General features: G+C 44.6%; 1 protein-coding gene across 5 annotated transcripts in view; it reads right to left on the reverse strand.

The window, feature by feature from the left end:
- ARMC3 (armadillo repeat containing 3) overlaps window positions 1-16,264 on the reverse strand; it is an 89,549-nt gene extending 73,285 nt beyond the window's left edge. For 3 of the 5 annotated variants that reach the window (XM_039525850.1, XM_039525846.1, XM_039525845.1), the window contains exons 1-3: window positions 16,151-16,263; window positions 11,378-11,424; window positions 4,499-4,547 (exon numbers count right to left, since the gene is read on the reverse strand). In XM_039525850.1, the coding sequence (XP_039381784.1) occupies window positions 4,499-4,546 (48 nt within the window). In that variant the 5' untranslated portion in view covers window position 4,547; window positions 11,378-11,424; window positions 16,151-16,263. Of the gene's footprint in view, window positions 1-4,498; window positions 4,548-11,377; window positions 11,425-12,514; window positions 12,545-16,150 lie in introns of those variants that run through there. The other 2 variants (XM_039525848.1, XM_039525849.1) reach the window with 2 other exon arrangements.
- Window positions 16,265-16,877: the final 613 nt, after the last annotated feature.

The raw sequence follows: 16,877 nt of genomic DNA on the forward strand, positions 1-16,877 counted from the left end.
ACCTTAATGAACTGCTGCAACTGGCCCAGAAGAGGGCTAGACTGTTCCAAGAGTGGGGAGGCCCAGGCCTAAGCCTCCCTAGTGAGCAGACTAATGATGAGCCCCACTCAGGCCTGGTCTGTGAGGAAAGACTGGGGCTGTAGCAAGAAGAGAAGCCAGCACTGTTTTAGGAAACCTGAGATCTGACCACGATCACCACTAAACTTCTATGGGAGTGGAACTTTTGCCTCCCTGAGGGAGGAATCAGGGTTGCTGGCGAAGCCACCTGGGCTTGTAGGGCAGCATTTGTGCCTGCAGATGGACACCTGTGCTGCAAATTCTGTATGACCCCCACCAACTCTGCCAGAGAAAAACTGGCCTGAGTAGGGTCCATGCCAGTGAGGTGGGTCCCTAGCCTTTGTATTGGTCTACTCAAACTGTAGCCGACTGAGCCATGGGCGGTAAGGCCCTAGTGGTGGAAGCAAGAGTTCGACCTACTGGTTTGAGCTGGGTACAGAGTGGGCAGAGTCCAGGAAATGAAATGAGAGTCTGTACTGGAGGGACAGAAGCAAAATGCCAGAACTGGAGGGTAAACCAAAGTCATAAGCCAGAAATCGAAGGTGGAAGTTGGAAGCTGGAGGGGAGCAGGGGATGGAGCAGAAACTGGAACAAGGGCAAGTTCAGCTCCACAGATGGTATGTGCCTGGCCAGCTCCAGGGACCAGCGGAGGAAGCACGTGCCTGGGGCGGCACATGCTAAGGAACAGTATTCCGTCCATTCTCGGGGCAGCAGTCTGAGCGGCTTTTTTTTTTTTTTTTTTTGCTTGGGGCGGCAACGATGGTAGAGCCGGCCCTGGGTATGTGTTGAGCAGCCACTGATCTGCTGTGAGGCCAGGCTTATAAACAGGACTGTTAAACCAGCAGGCAACCAAGGGTTTGGCCACTCTGTCATTTCCAAGGCTGTGTAGCAGGGCTCATTGGTTGCCTAGCAGCAAAGTTAGTCAGGGAGCAGGCCAGCAACTTCCCTGATATTTCCTAGATGTATAACATTTACATTTAGTCAAGTTGGTTGACACACACTTACACTCAACCATGCACATTGCTACTGGGACAATTTGACCCACACCAGTATTGTGACTCCCTGTGTTAAGCAACGTCACTCCTCCACACATACGTTGTGAGGATGCTACAGCCAAAATGGTTGAGAAGATCAGGGCAAACCAAGGCCTACCAATATACACAGACCTCTTTGACCATCCATGAGCGTGCCTGTCATCAAGGCACCCTTTGTGAGCCAACTTGTCCTACCCTGATTTCTCTGTGATGTCAATATGACACAAAGAATGGTCTTCAGCTGACATAAAAAACCAGTCTCTTATAAATGACCCGACCATTTGTGTGCCCAGCTTTGATTTGCCATGTCACTCATGAGCCCTTCTGAACCAATTTCCAGTGGGCAAAGGTCAATGGGCAGGCCTGTACACCTGGGGCCAGTACAAGGATCCCACATGCAGCGGTGGCCAAAAACAGACAATGTCTTTCATCAATGACGATTGCCCTTTTATCACATTTGATGGTGGGTCTGAGGGCCCTGCACTACGCTGAGGCTGCTGCAAATTGGCTTGGCAAGCTCCACATTCGATAAGAAGAATATATTCAAATGCATACTGTTTACTTACACCCAGCTTACTAAGCAAGCCAGATCATTCTGTATCAGTGACTTGTCCTCTTCATTATTTATCACTTCCCCAATCTTTGTGTCATCTGCAAACTTTATCAGTGATGATTTTATGTTCTCTTCCAGGTCACTGATAAAAATGTTAAATAGTGTAGGGCCAAGAACCTATCCCCGTGCATCCCCACTAGAAATACATCCATTTGATGATTATTCCCTTTTTACGGTTACATTTGGAAACCTATCAGATATCCAGATTTCAATCAATTTAATATATGCCATATTGTTCTAGTTTTTTAATCAAAATATCATGTGGTACAAAGACAAATGCCTTACAGAAATATAACTATATTACATCAACACTACTACATGATCTATTTTTCATAAACCCATATCAACTGGTATTTATTACATAATCCTCATTTACTTCTTTATTAATCTTATCAGCTGCTCCACTAACTTGCCCAGGATTGATGTAAGACTAACAGGCCCATAATTACTCAGGTCATCCCATTTACCCTTTTTAAATATTGGCACATTACCTGTCATCTCCTGAAACTTCCCCAGTGTTCCAAGACATTGAAAAGCAACATTAATGGTTCAGCAAGCTCTTTTAAAACTCATGGATGCAAGTTATCTGGACCTTCTATATTATCAATGTATTACTTTGTTATTATTATCACTAGAATATAGAATTCTAATTCTAGAATGTAGATTGTTAGTCCCCAAAAGACACAAAGAATTAAACACAAATGTTGAGACCTGAGACTTTTCAAAGTGGAATAAGTTTAAATAAACTATTTAATATTTTTTACAATAATTTACAGTACCAGATATATCAATATGTTGTTCCTCCCCCTTTGTCTCTGTAATGCAAAGGGTAACAACATAATCTGCATTGCTATTCTTAGTGCCCCCAGGGAACAAATAGATGACTTTCCCACACTATCAATTCCAGTCCAAAAAAGTTCAAAGATGTATTACTCCTGCCCAAAACATTTCTGTAAATGAGTCCTATGTGATCTTCAGAGAAATCATTATTTTATAACAATATATTTATCTGAGGCAGGCCTGATTTCAGATCAAAATTTACAAATTGTAAATTCAATATTCTAATCTAAATCTATGTGGGTTGCTTGTAAAATTTCCTCCTTGACAACAAGTATAGGACAGCTCAACTACTAGAGTACTATGCTTGAAGACAGAGGTAAAGCTTGAATAAAATACTGGAAGTCCATTGGGTTCAATAAGCAACCATCTGCCCAATGCATAGTGTGTATAAAAATTAAATGAAATTTTAAAGCACTGCAGTTCACGGGTTTCTGTAATTGAGATGGATGACATTTCTAGCATCTCGTCGGAGAGTACAAACCTAATGGAAGTGGAGACATCAAAGCATATTATGGTTTTCTTAGAGATGTTTCCTATGGAGCATGGACTGTTGTTTATATTTGCTCAGAGCGTTACATAATAGGGCCCCAACTGGTTGTGGCCTTTGGACACTCCCACAATATAAATGTATCATTTATTATCTAAACATTAATGGAAAAATGTACAAGGAACTCAAGGTACTATTCGCCATGAAGTCCCTAACAGTTTGGCCACTCTGTTTTGATGAGTGCTCTAAATGAGTATTTTCCATTTTTCAATAAAATTCCAGTTCCTAGAAAACTTGCCAATCATAAGGGAAGTAAGAAATGTTTCTGCAAGTTTCTGGGTTGTAAAGCTTGGAAGGAAGTTGTGTTACTCACATCCTGCAGGGACAGAGCCAGGCACCTATAACTAAGCAAAATTCATCAGATTACAGGGATGGGCTGCTGACGCAAGACCTGAGCCAGCACCCATTGACTTCAATGGACATTGGATCTGGCCCACAGTGGGTAGTGGAAAGAGATGACTCTATGAGCTCTAAAAAGAAAGCTACGTAAAGGGGATACCGCTAAGGCACCAATAACCAATGAAAAGGAACTGAGGAGCTAAGTTTGGACTATGTGTTCCCTTCCACAGTGTATATGGGAGCAAATAAAACAGCAGCAAGACTGAGGGAGTAATGGAATCAACACAGCATTTTTCCATCCTCCCAAGAAGCCCATAAAAGCCCCTCCACACAACTACTCTGAGGTCCAGACTTTGCAAGCCTGTAGGCAACTGGCAGAGCCAGGAAGCAGCCACTCTATGTGGCATGCTTCCCATAAAAATTCACTGGATTTTTCATGTGATGCGCCATTAACTCTCGTCCATAGCTTCTACCACCTCTCCCATCTTCCCCCACAAAAGAGGAATACTTCACAGCCACTGGAGACACAGCCAATAGCAGCATGACTCCTAAAGGACCCATGTCACTAAGGGAGAGGGGGAAATGGGCAGCAGTGCGCAGAGGCTGACTGCAGATAAACACAGAATTCACAGTGCTAGAGCTTGAAACATCTGTAAATCCTTGAGGTCCGTGCAGTAACAAAGCCATCCACGCTGCTACACAGCTATCCCCATTGAGATGAGACTGTGCCAGTCTCCACAGTTTGAATGCCATGGAGTTTTTGGTTCTTTTCCTCTTCCTCTGATGTTTACAATGGGAGGGGAGCATATAGACCTTAGAGAAAAATGAAGCTTGGATTGTTTCAGACATTACTGTTTACAAACCCCGCCAAAGATAACACCCTTCATAAAAACATCACATGCCTGTCATTGTTTTGCATACCATCCAAAGAAAGCAGAAATGGGATCATCTTTATGAGACATTTTTAGAATGCATGTGGGAGTAAGGGACTGTGTAAGAAGGGTATGATTGGGGCCTATAATTGTGTAATATGTTCATTTCACAGCACATAGTATTTTATAAACTTACCACATCCTTGGGAGGTGGCTCCACTTCCTTCTTTACTTTTTTACCCATTCTAAAAACAAACAAAAAAACCAAAAGCAGTTAATAAACAAACAAGTGATCTTGTGTGTCTTAGGACCTAGTTCACCAGGGATGTTGTACAGAAGCTTTTAAGACAGGCTCTCCCACCTGTTTGTCCCACCTAACCAGTCTAGACAAATCTTAAAGGACTCTTTTGCTAGGAGCGACAGTAATTTCTTTGGCTGAAAGTCATCCCTTGAAGACAGCAATTTTATATTTGTGCCACAGAACAAACTTCTTAACACTTGATCACATTTGGAGAAGCTTAAATGCCAACAAAATATACCTCCGAAAAGTGATGAAGAAAGAGACACTAGATGGGAAGGCAATGTGATACTACAAGGTCAGGTTGTAGTGGTGGTTGTTGTTCGCATATAGGAAATATATTAAGGATTAACTTTTCTGTAGGTTTAGGTTCACATGAATGCACAAAACTGTGCACCCATTTATCACATGAAAATGGGCGTTTAGTTGCATAAATATATTTTTCCATGGATGGTTGCAGTAATAGCCCGTACAAATATAGACAGGCAACTCTACGAACACACACTGGCATTCACGAGCAGTGGAATAACAACACTCTGGGTATGTCTACACTATGAAATTAGGTCGATTTAATAGAAGAAGTTGATTTGATACAGTCGATTGTGTGTCCCCCCACTAAGCGCATTAAGTCGGCGGTGTGCATCCACAGTACCAAGGCTAACGTCGACTTTTGGAGCGTTGCATTGTGGTAGCTATCCCACAGTTCCCGCAGTCTCCACCCATTGGAATTCTGGGTTGAGCTCCCAATGCCTGATGGGGCAAAAATATTGTTGCGGATGGTTCTGGGTACATGTCGTCAGGCCCCCCTCCCCAGGGCCGGCTCCAGGGTTTTTGCCACCCCAAGCAGCAAACAGAAGGGGGAAAAAAAAAAGCTGTGATCGCGATCTGCAGCTCTACTGCCGCCACTTCAGTCTTCTATGGCAATTCGGTGGCTGCTCCTTCACTCCGAGAGGGAGTGAGGGACCCGCCGCCGAATTGACACCGAAGACCCGAACGTGCCGCCCCTCACCGTTGGCCACCCCAAACAGCTGCTTGCTGGGCTGGTGCCTGGAGCCGGCCCTGCCCCTCCCTCCGTGAAAGCAATGGCAAAAAAATGTTTCTCGCCTTTTTTCCGGGTTACCCATGCAGACGACATACCATGGCAAACATGGAGCCCGCTCAGCTCACTGTCACCGTATGTCTCCTGGGTGCTGCTGGCAGATGCGGTACTGCAGTGCTACACAGCAGCATCCCCTTGCCTCGCCTTGCGGATGGCAGACGGTACAATATGACTGCTAGCCGTCATCGTCGTCCCATGGGTGCTCCTGGCCGACCTTGGTTAGGTTGGTCGGAGGCACCTGGGCAGATATGGGTGCTCCTGGCCAGCCTCGGTGAGGTCGGTTGGGGATGCCTGGACAAAAATGGGAATGACTCCAGGTCACTCTCTTCTTTAAGTTTCGTCTAATGGAGATTCAGTCCTGCCTGGAATATGATGCCATCAGGAGGCTTCTGCCTCAGGCTGCTCTCCCAGTCAGCAGCACCGTGCGGTCGCACCTACCCCAGCCTATCCCTTGCTCCCATGGCTCATGAAGCCTGGACAGTAGTAAGGAACAGTTCAACTATAGGCTGAGCAAGTGCAGAATGGTGGTAGAATGTGCCTTTGGATGTTTAAAAGCTTGCTGGCGCAGTTTACTGACTCGGTTAGACCCCAGCAAAACCAATATTCCCATCGTTATTACTGCTTGCTGTGTGCTCCACAATATCTGTGAGAGTAAGGGGGAGACGTTTATGGTGGGGTGGGAAGTTGAGGCAAATCACCTGGCCACTGATTACGCGCAGCCAGACACCAGGGTGGTTAGAAGAGTACAGGAGGGTGCGCTGTGCATCAGAGAAGCTTTGAAAACCAGTTTCATGACTGGCCAGGCTCCGGAGTGAAAGTTCTGTTTGTTTCTCCTCGATGAAAACTCGCCCCCTTGGTTCACTCTACTTCCCTGTAAGACAACCGCCCTCCCCTCCCAACCTTTGATCTCCGCTTGCAGAGGGAATAAAGTCATTGTTGGTTCAAATTCATGCATTCTTTATTAATTCGTCACACAAATGGGGGGATAACTTCCAAGGTAGACCGGGAGGGGTGAGGGAGGAGGGAAGCACAGGCAGGGCCAGTGCAACCAGTAGGCGAACTAGGTGGCTGCCTAGGGCGCCAAGTGGTTGGGGGTGCCAAAAAGCACGCTCAGGGGAGGCGGTGGAGTGGAGGTGAGCTGGGGCAGGGAGGCGCAGGAAGGGCTGCACGCAGCAAGTAACAGGGAGGGGGTATGTGTGTGCAGGGGAACCACTCCCCGCCCCAGCTCACCTCCACTCCACCTTCTCCCCTGAGCATGTCACCCCTGCTCTAATTCTCCTCCCCTCTCAGGCCAGGGAGCAGAGCAGGCTGGGGCTCCAGGCCTCCGCGGGGCACCGGACCTGGCTACTTCCTGTGGGAAGTGGAGTGACCTGGCCCCAGCCTGCTTTGCTCCCCTGGCTCCCAGGCTTGGGGGAAGGGAAGAACCGCCCCCGCCCCCTCGCACTTGCCAGCGGCGCAGCTGGGAGTCAGAGGAGCAGAGCTGGCTGGGGCTGGGTCACTCCACTTCCCGCAGGAAGTGGCCTGTACCCCTCCCCTCTGTCCCCCACAGAGGTCTTGGATCACCACCCCCTCCCCCCCACCCCCGGTAGAGGCCTGGGGCCAGCCCTCCCTCCCCCCCCGCGGAGGCCTGGGGCCCCACACAGCCCCGCCGCGGAGGGGCTGTGTAGGGCACCAAAATAGCTAGGGGTGGCCCTGGATCCCCGGGCCAGAGTGGGAGCACAAGGTGGAAGTTTCGCCTAGGGTGCGAAATATCCTTGCACCAGCCCTGAGCACAGGGGTGGGGTAGTTGTAGGGGCACCCTCTAGAATGGCATGCAGCTCATCATAGAAGCTTCTCTGGTTCTTTGGTAGGCTTCACGCGGCACTGCTGTGGGTCCCTGTTATAAACTCTGTCCTTCATGCCCATGGAGATTTTTTTCAAATATTCCAGCATTTCGTATTTTGGAACAGAGTTCGGATAACATGGATTCGTCTCCCCATACAACGATCAGATGCACTACCTCCCGTTCAGTCCATGCTGGAGCTCTTTTGCAATTCTGGGACTACACGGTCACCTGTGCTGATCAGCTCGCTACACTGGCCAAACAGGAAATGAAATTCAAAAGTTTGCGGGGCTTTTCCTGTCTATCTGGCCAGTGCATCTGAGTTGAAAGTCCTGTCCATAGCGGTCACAATGGAGCATTCTGGGATAGCTCCTGGAGGCCAGTACCATCAAATTGCATCTACACTATCCCAAATTCGACCCAGCAGCGTCGATTTCAGCGCTAATCCCCTCGTCAGGGAGGAATACAGAAATCGATTTTAAGAGTCCTTTAAGTCGACAAAAATGGCTTTGTCGTGTGGACAGGTGCAGGGTTAAATCAATCTAACGCTGCTAATTTTGACCTAAACTCGTAGTGTAGACCAGGGCTCTGTGACTGTGGATGGGGCAGATTAGTCCTTGGAAGAGGAAAGGGAAGAGAAGACAGAACAAATTATTTAATAAAAATCCAGAGCCTGTTTCTCCACTGCTTTGTGCCTTGTGTAGTCATATGCATCTCTGCAAAGTGAGTGTAACATACTTCAATTCTGACTTGATAATGTTTTCATTCACTGTATACAGATATAGATAATTACACAAGGTTCAAGGCAGTGAAGAATCAAGGGCTTAGAATTTTATAATGGGATTTTACTCAGAATACAGATGAATATGCAAGTAATGCTACACTTCCCTACAATATTCAAAGAGTTTTTGGGTCCTTGGTAATGTTAAAAAACAGTATGATCCATATGAATGAGCTTTAGTATGAAGGAATTGTGTATTCAGTGGGCTAACAGTCTTTGGCCTCACTTCAGGAGCTTAATTACCTTACACAGACAGTTACTTCACCACTACAGTGATTATCCTGGGTTTCAGTACATTCTGTCATCAAATGGTATCGTCAGTTTAGTTCCCATAAAGCACCCTTTGTATAGTGGCCACTCTGGGCAATGATCTATATATGGATCCCTTTTGCTTTCTGCTCATTAAAAAAAATATGATTTTTATACTGAATTATTTCAGTCAATTGAGGTGAACAGAGGTGGAAAAGATACTGACCCACAATTATTAGAGATGGTCAGGAATTTTCAGACAAGACAGCTTTTCATCCAAAAGTGCTGATATGTCAAAACTTCAAACTTTTCCAGTTAAAGGGGGAGTAATGACAAATCCTTTTTTGGGAAGGTTTCTCAGATCCAGGATGGAATTCCTGCTAACAGTGAGCCTATCGCCAATACCCTGGCAGTTATGGCACTCACCTGGGATACAAAAAAATGGGAGAACTAAGTTTAAGTCCTTACTCTGCCTGATTTAGAGCACAGAATTGAACCCCAGCCTTCCAAGTCACAGGTGTATGCCCTAACTACTGAGCTATAGAGTCTATTGCTTTTATTCTAGCCCAATGAATACTTAATGATTTATAAAAAGTGAAGCAGCTCCAGCACTTGAGAGACCCACACTATAATAGCTTGTTGGGTAGAGCATTCAATCAGGCAAAGCTGGGAGCTGAGCCTAAATCCCCTATGTCTCCTGCATGTCCTTTAAGCACCATAACCACCAGGCTATTCCGGGGGCGGAAGTGTTACTCTCCACAACAAATTTCAAGAGGTCTCCGGCTCATCCTGCTGCAGAACAGGAAGTTTTTCAAAAGCATGTTTTCCTGTCCCATGATAATTTTCAATTTCCTAGCCTGTTCTAATGGCTATTCCTCAGTAATGCAAATCCCTGTGGCCTGCTGACTGGCTGGTCAATCTGCATAATGACTGTATGGCTATTTCTCAATAATCACAAAGTATGCATATTCTTGGGCTCTGACTTCCTAATACCCTAATCCATATATGTCCACAACACAACTGTCTGATTCTGATCTTCATTCTTCCTGACCCCTTTCAACTTTCCCTCCTGTACCTTCTTGCTCCTGATAAAGGCTAAGAATTCCGCACACACAGATTCCTATCATATGAGAGTACAGTCTGTCACTTTACCTTATTTTGAATGTTTTTAATTGTTTCTGATTATATTTGCAACCAGATTTTCTGGTAGGGTAAATAAACCTAAACCAGGAAGATTTGGTTTCAGAAGGACTCCCCAGACTGTGGAGAGTCCTCAGGTGGTATAGGGTTGTTGGAATGCAGGAAGCATGGATGGAGGTAAGGTCACAAGGCTCGGATGTCTTATGTCCTGGTGATCCGCTGCCTTCCAGAACAGCCCTGGGGGTTGCAGGCAGCTGGCATAAAGTAGAGCAGTCCTAATGCTGTAGTGTGAATTTATTTCAGCGGTTGTTTTCCATTCCTGTTGCTATAACTGTCAGCAATTTTCCCCTTTGCTTTCCTTTGCATTCTGACTAACCCTTGCACCCACTCATCCAACCTTTATTTCATTCTCTCGTCACCATACTTATGATATCCAAGCTTCGTAAAGACAAGTGAGGGATTTTACATTTTAGTCAGCTGTTAGCTAAGAGAAGTAGCAACACCAGAAAACAAGTAATAGTGAGAAGTGCAGTTTCTGCCAATTTCCACAGCTCACCCCCTGGACTAAAAAAAAAAAAAACAACACTGTATTCCAGTTTTCAGTATATGCAAAGTTCAATAAACTTCCCCCAGCTGAAAATACAGTGCTTCGTTCTCGTGTGCTTACTCAGTAGCTTTTTATAGTCTGTAAAGTAGTTTGCCTAACTGGTTTATGTAGTAAAGTCCTTTTAAGGTTAGAAAAAAAGGAAAATGCAAAACATCTAACTTAAAAAGAATACACTCCTGTTCTTTAATGGTCTTACTATTTTTAGTCTCCATTGTTTTTAATATTATTTTAAAAGCTTGAAAATAAATGTATTTTAATTAAATATTTAGAATACAGATACCCTTCCAGTGAGATTATAACTTTAATTTTGGCCAAATTCTGGGTCTAAACTTGTCAGTATGTCCCTTTTAAAGATGGAACTCTATATTAATAAAAAAGCAGTATCACCAATTTGAATCTGAGAACCTAGTAAAGGATCTTTTAAGCAGAGTGATACAGAAAATCGCTCTCTCATTCTAACAGCTGTTACCATCACAAGACCTACACTTTTCCTAAGTTACTTGAGATCAAAGAATTAAAGCCATAAAAAGGGCTTTTAATAACTTAGCCAAGTATAAAATTAGTATTCTATGACAACTGGCTCTTTTATACGGAGGAGTAACACATAGTACAAGTGAATTTTAAATGCATCATTCCCCAATAAACTTGAGGATTAAATGAATGTGCAGAAATAGTTTTCCTTTCCACTAATTCATAGACGAGTGGATGACAAGTGAACTGTAAGGAAAATAGTCTGTAAAACTTACTTTGAAAAATGTGAAAAGGTCCATTGAAATTTGCAGTGTCCAAACACACACTCAAATCCTACTAACTATTCCTATACAGTACCAGATGTCTACTTTTAATACCAATCCCAAACACAATGTCAGTTTGTATCCATTTAAAAACAAAAACTTACACTGTGGTGTGATCAGATATTTGCACTTATAAAGCACTAACTGGCTCCAGTGCTTCCCTTCACCCATTATCTAAAACTCAAATGACAGAAGGAACAGCCAGACCCTGCAAGCACTAGCAGCAGTGAGCTGTGAGACAAAGCAAAGGAATAAGAAAGAAGCACTGCCAGATATGTAACTTACCTCTTTGTCAAGAAATCAGAGGTCAGTTCTGGGGGCAATTACTTCCTCTGGAGAGGGGGTAGAGAGAGAAGGACGTAAGGATAACTTCTGAGCAGTTATTTATCATTTGATCCACTTCTGGAGCTGACAGTGCCCTGCTCTAGGAGAGCTTGTGGCTGTGTTACAGCAACCTTTGCCACCAGCTTCAAGCTTTTCCTAAGAAGGCCCCAGAAATGTATTCTTTTTTCAACATGTTAATTAGTTTGACTTAATTAAAATGAAAACTAATTCGACTAAATAAAGTTTAGGTATTTCTTCTACATTATAGAAATCCAACCCTTTCTTTCTGTCCCAACAGCTAAAATGCTTGTCATCTCCTGCCTTGATTACTACAACCTAGCCTACCACATCAAGTTTAAACTTCTCATATTTACCATCAAGGCTCTGTATAACTGTGCCCCAGCCTACGCCTCAGGTCTTATTTTTTATTACTCCAACAGGAATGCCAGCCCTGCAACTCCCTTTCTTTCATTCTCCAAGTCCCATCATTGAGCTTTCTTACATCCTGTCCCCTATGCATGAGCTAACCTCCTGTCATAGGTCTCACCCCCACTTAGAGCTGTTGGGTTCCAAAATGGGGACCTGCATGGATCCTTCTAAACTTAAATCCTAGTTTAGATCTGGTAAAAGCTGCCACCACCCAATAATGTACGTGTATTGGGACACAGTCCTTCCCCAAAAATCCTTGGGGATCCCAAGAGCCCCAAATCCATGGAGTTCTTACACCTAGGAGAAATAAACCATTCCCCCCTGCTTTCTTCCCCCTCCCTTTTTCTAGGAGAGATACCGGGATCCAACTACAGAGGGATGCCGTCCTCCTCCCTCCTCCCCTTTCCCTAAGAATGCACCCAAGGAGAGATCAACCAAGTCCTTAACAGAAAAGATTTATTAAAGACTAAAAAGAAAGTAACTGTCTCTGTAACCAAGATGGAACAATACACAGGGTCTAAACTTATCAATCTCTGGAGAGAATTCCCCCTCCTTTCTTTCTCAGTAAAAGCAATAACAGTACAGAATTAAAGAAATTCTATAGCAAAACACAGAATTGCAAATACAGAAATAAAAGTATAAGAATACTAGTTCCTTGCTAATACTCACTAGCTTGAATAGAAGAATTTATTGCAGAAACCTGGGAGGACTTGATTAAGATGTCTGGGCTCCCTCAACTCCCAAGAGAGACTCTCTAAAAACAAAGAACAGAAAAAAAAACTTCCCTCCACAGGGATTTGAAAATATCTTGTCCCTGATTGGTCCTCTGGTCAGGTGTCCACAGGTACTCCAAGTCCCATCATTGAGCTTTCTTACATCCTGTCCCCTATGCATGAGCTAACCTCCCAAACCCAGCACACCAGGCCCTCACCTTCTCCTCATTCAAACTGGCTTCCTCCCTTCAGAAAGCGACTCCTTCACTTTGCTCCATTTGAAAGCATGTGCTGCTGTTTCTGGGAAGGAGGGGACCCTCTTGAGACAGTACTGCTCCTTTCCTTCCTTAATCTCTCTGTGGGATCATCTGTAAACCCCACCACACTGTTCTTTTTATTTGCCTTCTGGTTTTTGAACCTTTAGTGTCCACTTGAATAATATTTTCAAGCTTTTCTCCACAACCATAAGGGCTAGAAACTTGTTTATTTTTTCATGGAAGCTGAGATTCTCACATCACTCCAGGATCTGGGGTCTTAAAAATACACCAATATCACAAGACTTGTGATAAAATCACAAGAGTTGGCAATACTAACAGTGATTGGGAGGGTTACCTTTTTCCATGTTGCTCCCCAAACATACTTTAGACCTCTTCTGAAGAGAGCCCCTCACTGAGATTCTATTTCAGTCTTTATGCTCACTGAACCCTCAGATTATGAAACCATCAAATCGGATAACAATTGCGAGGATTTTCTGTTGTGACATTTTTTCACTAAGAACGAATCTTGTCTACCAATTCATTTTAGATAAGTCAACAAACAGCCAATGACACCAATCTGGGCCTTGGCCACAAGAATCACCCATTTGGCTCAAATCTGAGCAGGCATCCTAGATGTACAAGGATTCATATGTCCTTTACCAACCTTCTATGTCACCTTATCCTGTGACAAAAATAGTATATTGAACTACTACATTTTATTTTCAGAAAAACTCAAAGTAAAATGTTTATCATGAGGACACAGAGACTAGTAGGTGAGTCACTCAATCCCTGTACATGTGCAGCTGAAAACATTCAAGTCAAGTCCTATTAAGACTGTAGGCTATTTGAGGCAAAAATGGTGTCTTTCTCTGTTTTGTATAGTACAAAGCATAGTCTGTGTTTAATAAATGAAATTGAATTAATGGGTAGAAATGAAAGAAAAAGAAAACAACAAGGTTTGTTAGGCACAGACAAAATTGCCATATTGGATCAGAACAGGTCCACGGAGTCTAGTATCCTGTCTCTGACAGTGGCATGTACCAAATACTTCAGATGAAGTTGCATGAAACCTGCTCTCAAATCAGTCTTCCTAACTTGCATCTGTTAGTGGTTTGCTAATTCCTAGAAGCATGAGGGTTTCTCTCTCTAACAGGTTTTTTTTATCTAACACAATTGTGGATGTTCTTATTATCTACAGAAATGTTTAATCCCTTTTTTAATTCTATGTTCTTAGTATCCATGATACGTTGTGGCAACAAGTTCCACAAGTCAAGTATGCATTATGTAAAATGATTTCATTAGTTTTAAATGTGTTGCTTTTCAATGTCATAGACCATCCCCTTTTTCTTGTATTATAAGGCTGAGTAAATATATGTACATGATTTATCTTTTCTATAAACTATTCATTTTATTTATATCCTTCTTTATTGTTCTCTCTGAATTGTCACCTCTCAAAACAGGCCTGCCCCACCCCACCCCAAATCGCTTCATTTAGCAGTCTTTCCATGCCTCTAATCATATTTGTTGGTTGTCTCTCATCTCCTTCAATGTCTGTTACATCTTTTTCAGAATACAGAATACAGAATTCCAGTTTAATTTGTACTAATGACTTCTAATGTTGCATCATAAAATTTTAGGTTCTACTAAGTTCCTTGAGCAGAGGTTTTCATCAAGCTGTCCACAGCGTTGTTCAAGTCATTTCCCTGAGTGGTTACAGATAATTTAGAACACATTAATGTGACTGCAAAGTTCAAAGTATTTCTTCCAATATACATTACCTTGCATTTATTAACAATGACTTTCACCTTCACCTAGCTTTGCTATGTCACTCAGGAGTTCCTCACAATCTTCTTAAATCTTGATTAAACTAAATAATTTTGTCTCATCTACAAATTTTGCTATCTCACTGTTCTCTCCCTTTTCCAAATCATTAACTAACATATTACATAACACCAGACATAATATATATCCTTGGAGAATCCAAGCTGCGACAATTTGAATGAGGGAGATTTTTAAAAATTATGTGTGAGATTTTAAATGTCACACTGAGACACACAGCAAAATCCCTCATCCCAAGAGAGAGAGACTTGAAGAACTGCTTTAATATGAATTAAAATAAATGAGACATGGCAGTTATGCAATCACTTTCTGTACATTAGCAGCATGGTACTTTTAATACTCAAGTCAAGGAGTGTCTGTCACTGCCTGACATGCAAACCATTTTAAAGGGTCATATAAATCAGAGGTTCCTAACTTTTCAGGCAGCTGTGCCAGTTTACTAACTAAGATCCTGATTGTAACAAACAGTGCCTCTTGGTTCCCATTTCAATTGTGTGCATTCTCACACCATTTTTCACAATGTTTCCAAGTCTTAAGATTTTATCACAAGTATTGCAACATTTGGTGTTTTTCTTAAAGCCCTGTCTACTGGAGTCATGTGAGTATCTGAGACTCTCAGCTTTTACTTTATTTTTTTAAGTAATTTCTATCCCTCGTGGTTGAGGAGAAAAGCTTGAAAATGGGAACCCTAAAAGCCAGAAGGAAGATAAAAAGAATGTACAATTAATATGTTAAAAACTCATTTTTAGGGGACCTTGACCCTTGATTTTTGAATGCCTGGAGTTGGCACAAGACCACAAGCCACCCAAGAGAACAGAGTAGCCACAAATGAATGGGAAGCAGGCAGAGACTCCAGGTTACTAGAGTTCACCATTAAGTCAATAGAATAGAAAGAACTCACATTGACTTCAGCAGGATTTGGACTTGGTCTAGAAAGCGGCAATTTAGAGTACCAGACACAGAAGCACAGCTGACCTAGACCAGTTGTTGAGAACTACTAATGAAGACTGGAGAATGATTCAATTTAGGGACAGCAATGCCCACCCCACCCAAGCCAAGCCAAGCCTTTCCTGCAGCTACCTGAGACTGTATCTCTGGACCTTGCTTTGATACAGTGTTTTCCTAAATTGCCTCACATAGATCATCGCTGCCCCAGGCAGACAGGGCCCCTGGCGAGCCCCAGCACTGATGTTGGCACAAGTAGATTTACCAGAATTTGTAAATGAGGAAATCTGAGAATAAACTAGGATGTACAATCAGAGCCCAAAGACCATCAGAGGAGGGGAGCTGTGCGGAGCAAGCAGACGCACCCAGGCACTGAGCCCCCTCCTCCCTAAGGACAGCTGGGCTGGGAGCAGGCAGAGACCCCTGCACGCACACACACACACAGACATCACACCTCCCCCACACATGACACACACGAGCGTTGACGGCCACTCTCCCCGACCCCGCCAGACAGACAGACACCCCCACCCCGCGGGGAACGTGCCACTCACCCGCGCGAGGGCTGCCCACTGCCCAGGAGTGCCGCCGGGGCCTGGGGCCTAGCGCCAGCTCCCTCCCCCGCCTCGGTGTTGTTTTCACGGTTGCTAGGGAACGCCGAACATGCCTGCGGCGCACGCTCCCGGGGCTCCTTCTGGCTACGGAGGGGGGGAGGAGGCCGCGCCGAGGCTTGTGGCGCATGCGCACACGACCTTGTCGAGGGGGTCGGATCTCGCTTCGCGGGTCGGGTTGCCTGGGGCTGGCGCTGTGCGCTGCGGAGGTCTGAGTCCGGTGCATTAAAGGGGGAGCGATCGCCCCCATATACAGCCCCGGCCGCTGTGAGGTTACAGACCGCGGGCACTGAGGCCGCCCAGTCACGCCGCTCCCGGCGGGGCACAGCGGAGGGGGGCTGCGCAGGAAGGCGGGGGGCAAACAGCTGGAGGCAGGGGAAGGAGCGGGGCCGAGGGGTAAAACCAGGGCTGGGGGTCGGAGCCGAGGTTGAGAAGCGGGTAGAGAGGAAATCCCCGGCCAGGGAGGTGGGGGCAGAGCGGTGAAAGTTACCCAGATGCGGTGAGCCACCTGCTTCCCCTCCACAGGACAGTGCAGCTCTGCACCCACTGCCCAGGGCTGTGCTCAAAGGCGCATTGTAATCCCGACGCCTGCCCGGCAGCTCTTCCCTCCCTATCTCATATCATGTATTGATCCGCTAAAGGAGACCTGAGTCCGTGAAACACTTTACAG

This window comes from Mauremys reevesii, linkage group 2 (genome assembly GCF_016161935.1).
Source record: "Mauremys reevesii isolate NIE-2019 linkage group 2, ASM1616193v1, whole genome shotgun sequence".
Lineage (NCBI taxonomy): Eukaryota > Metazoa > Chordata > Testudines > Geoemydidae > Mauremys > Mauremys reevesii.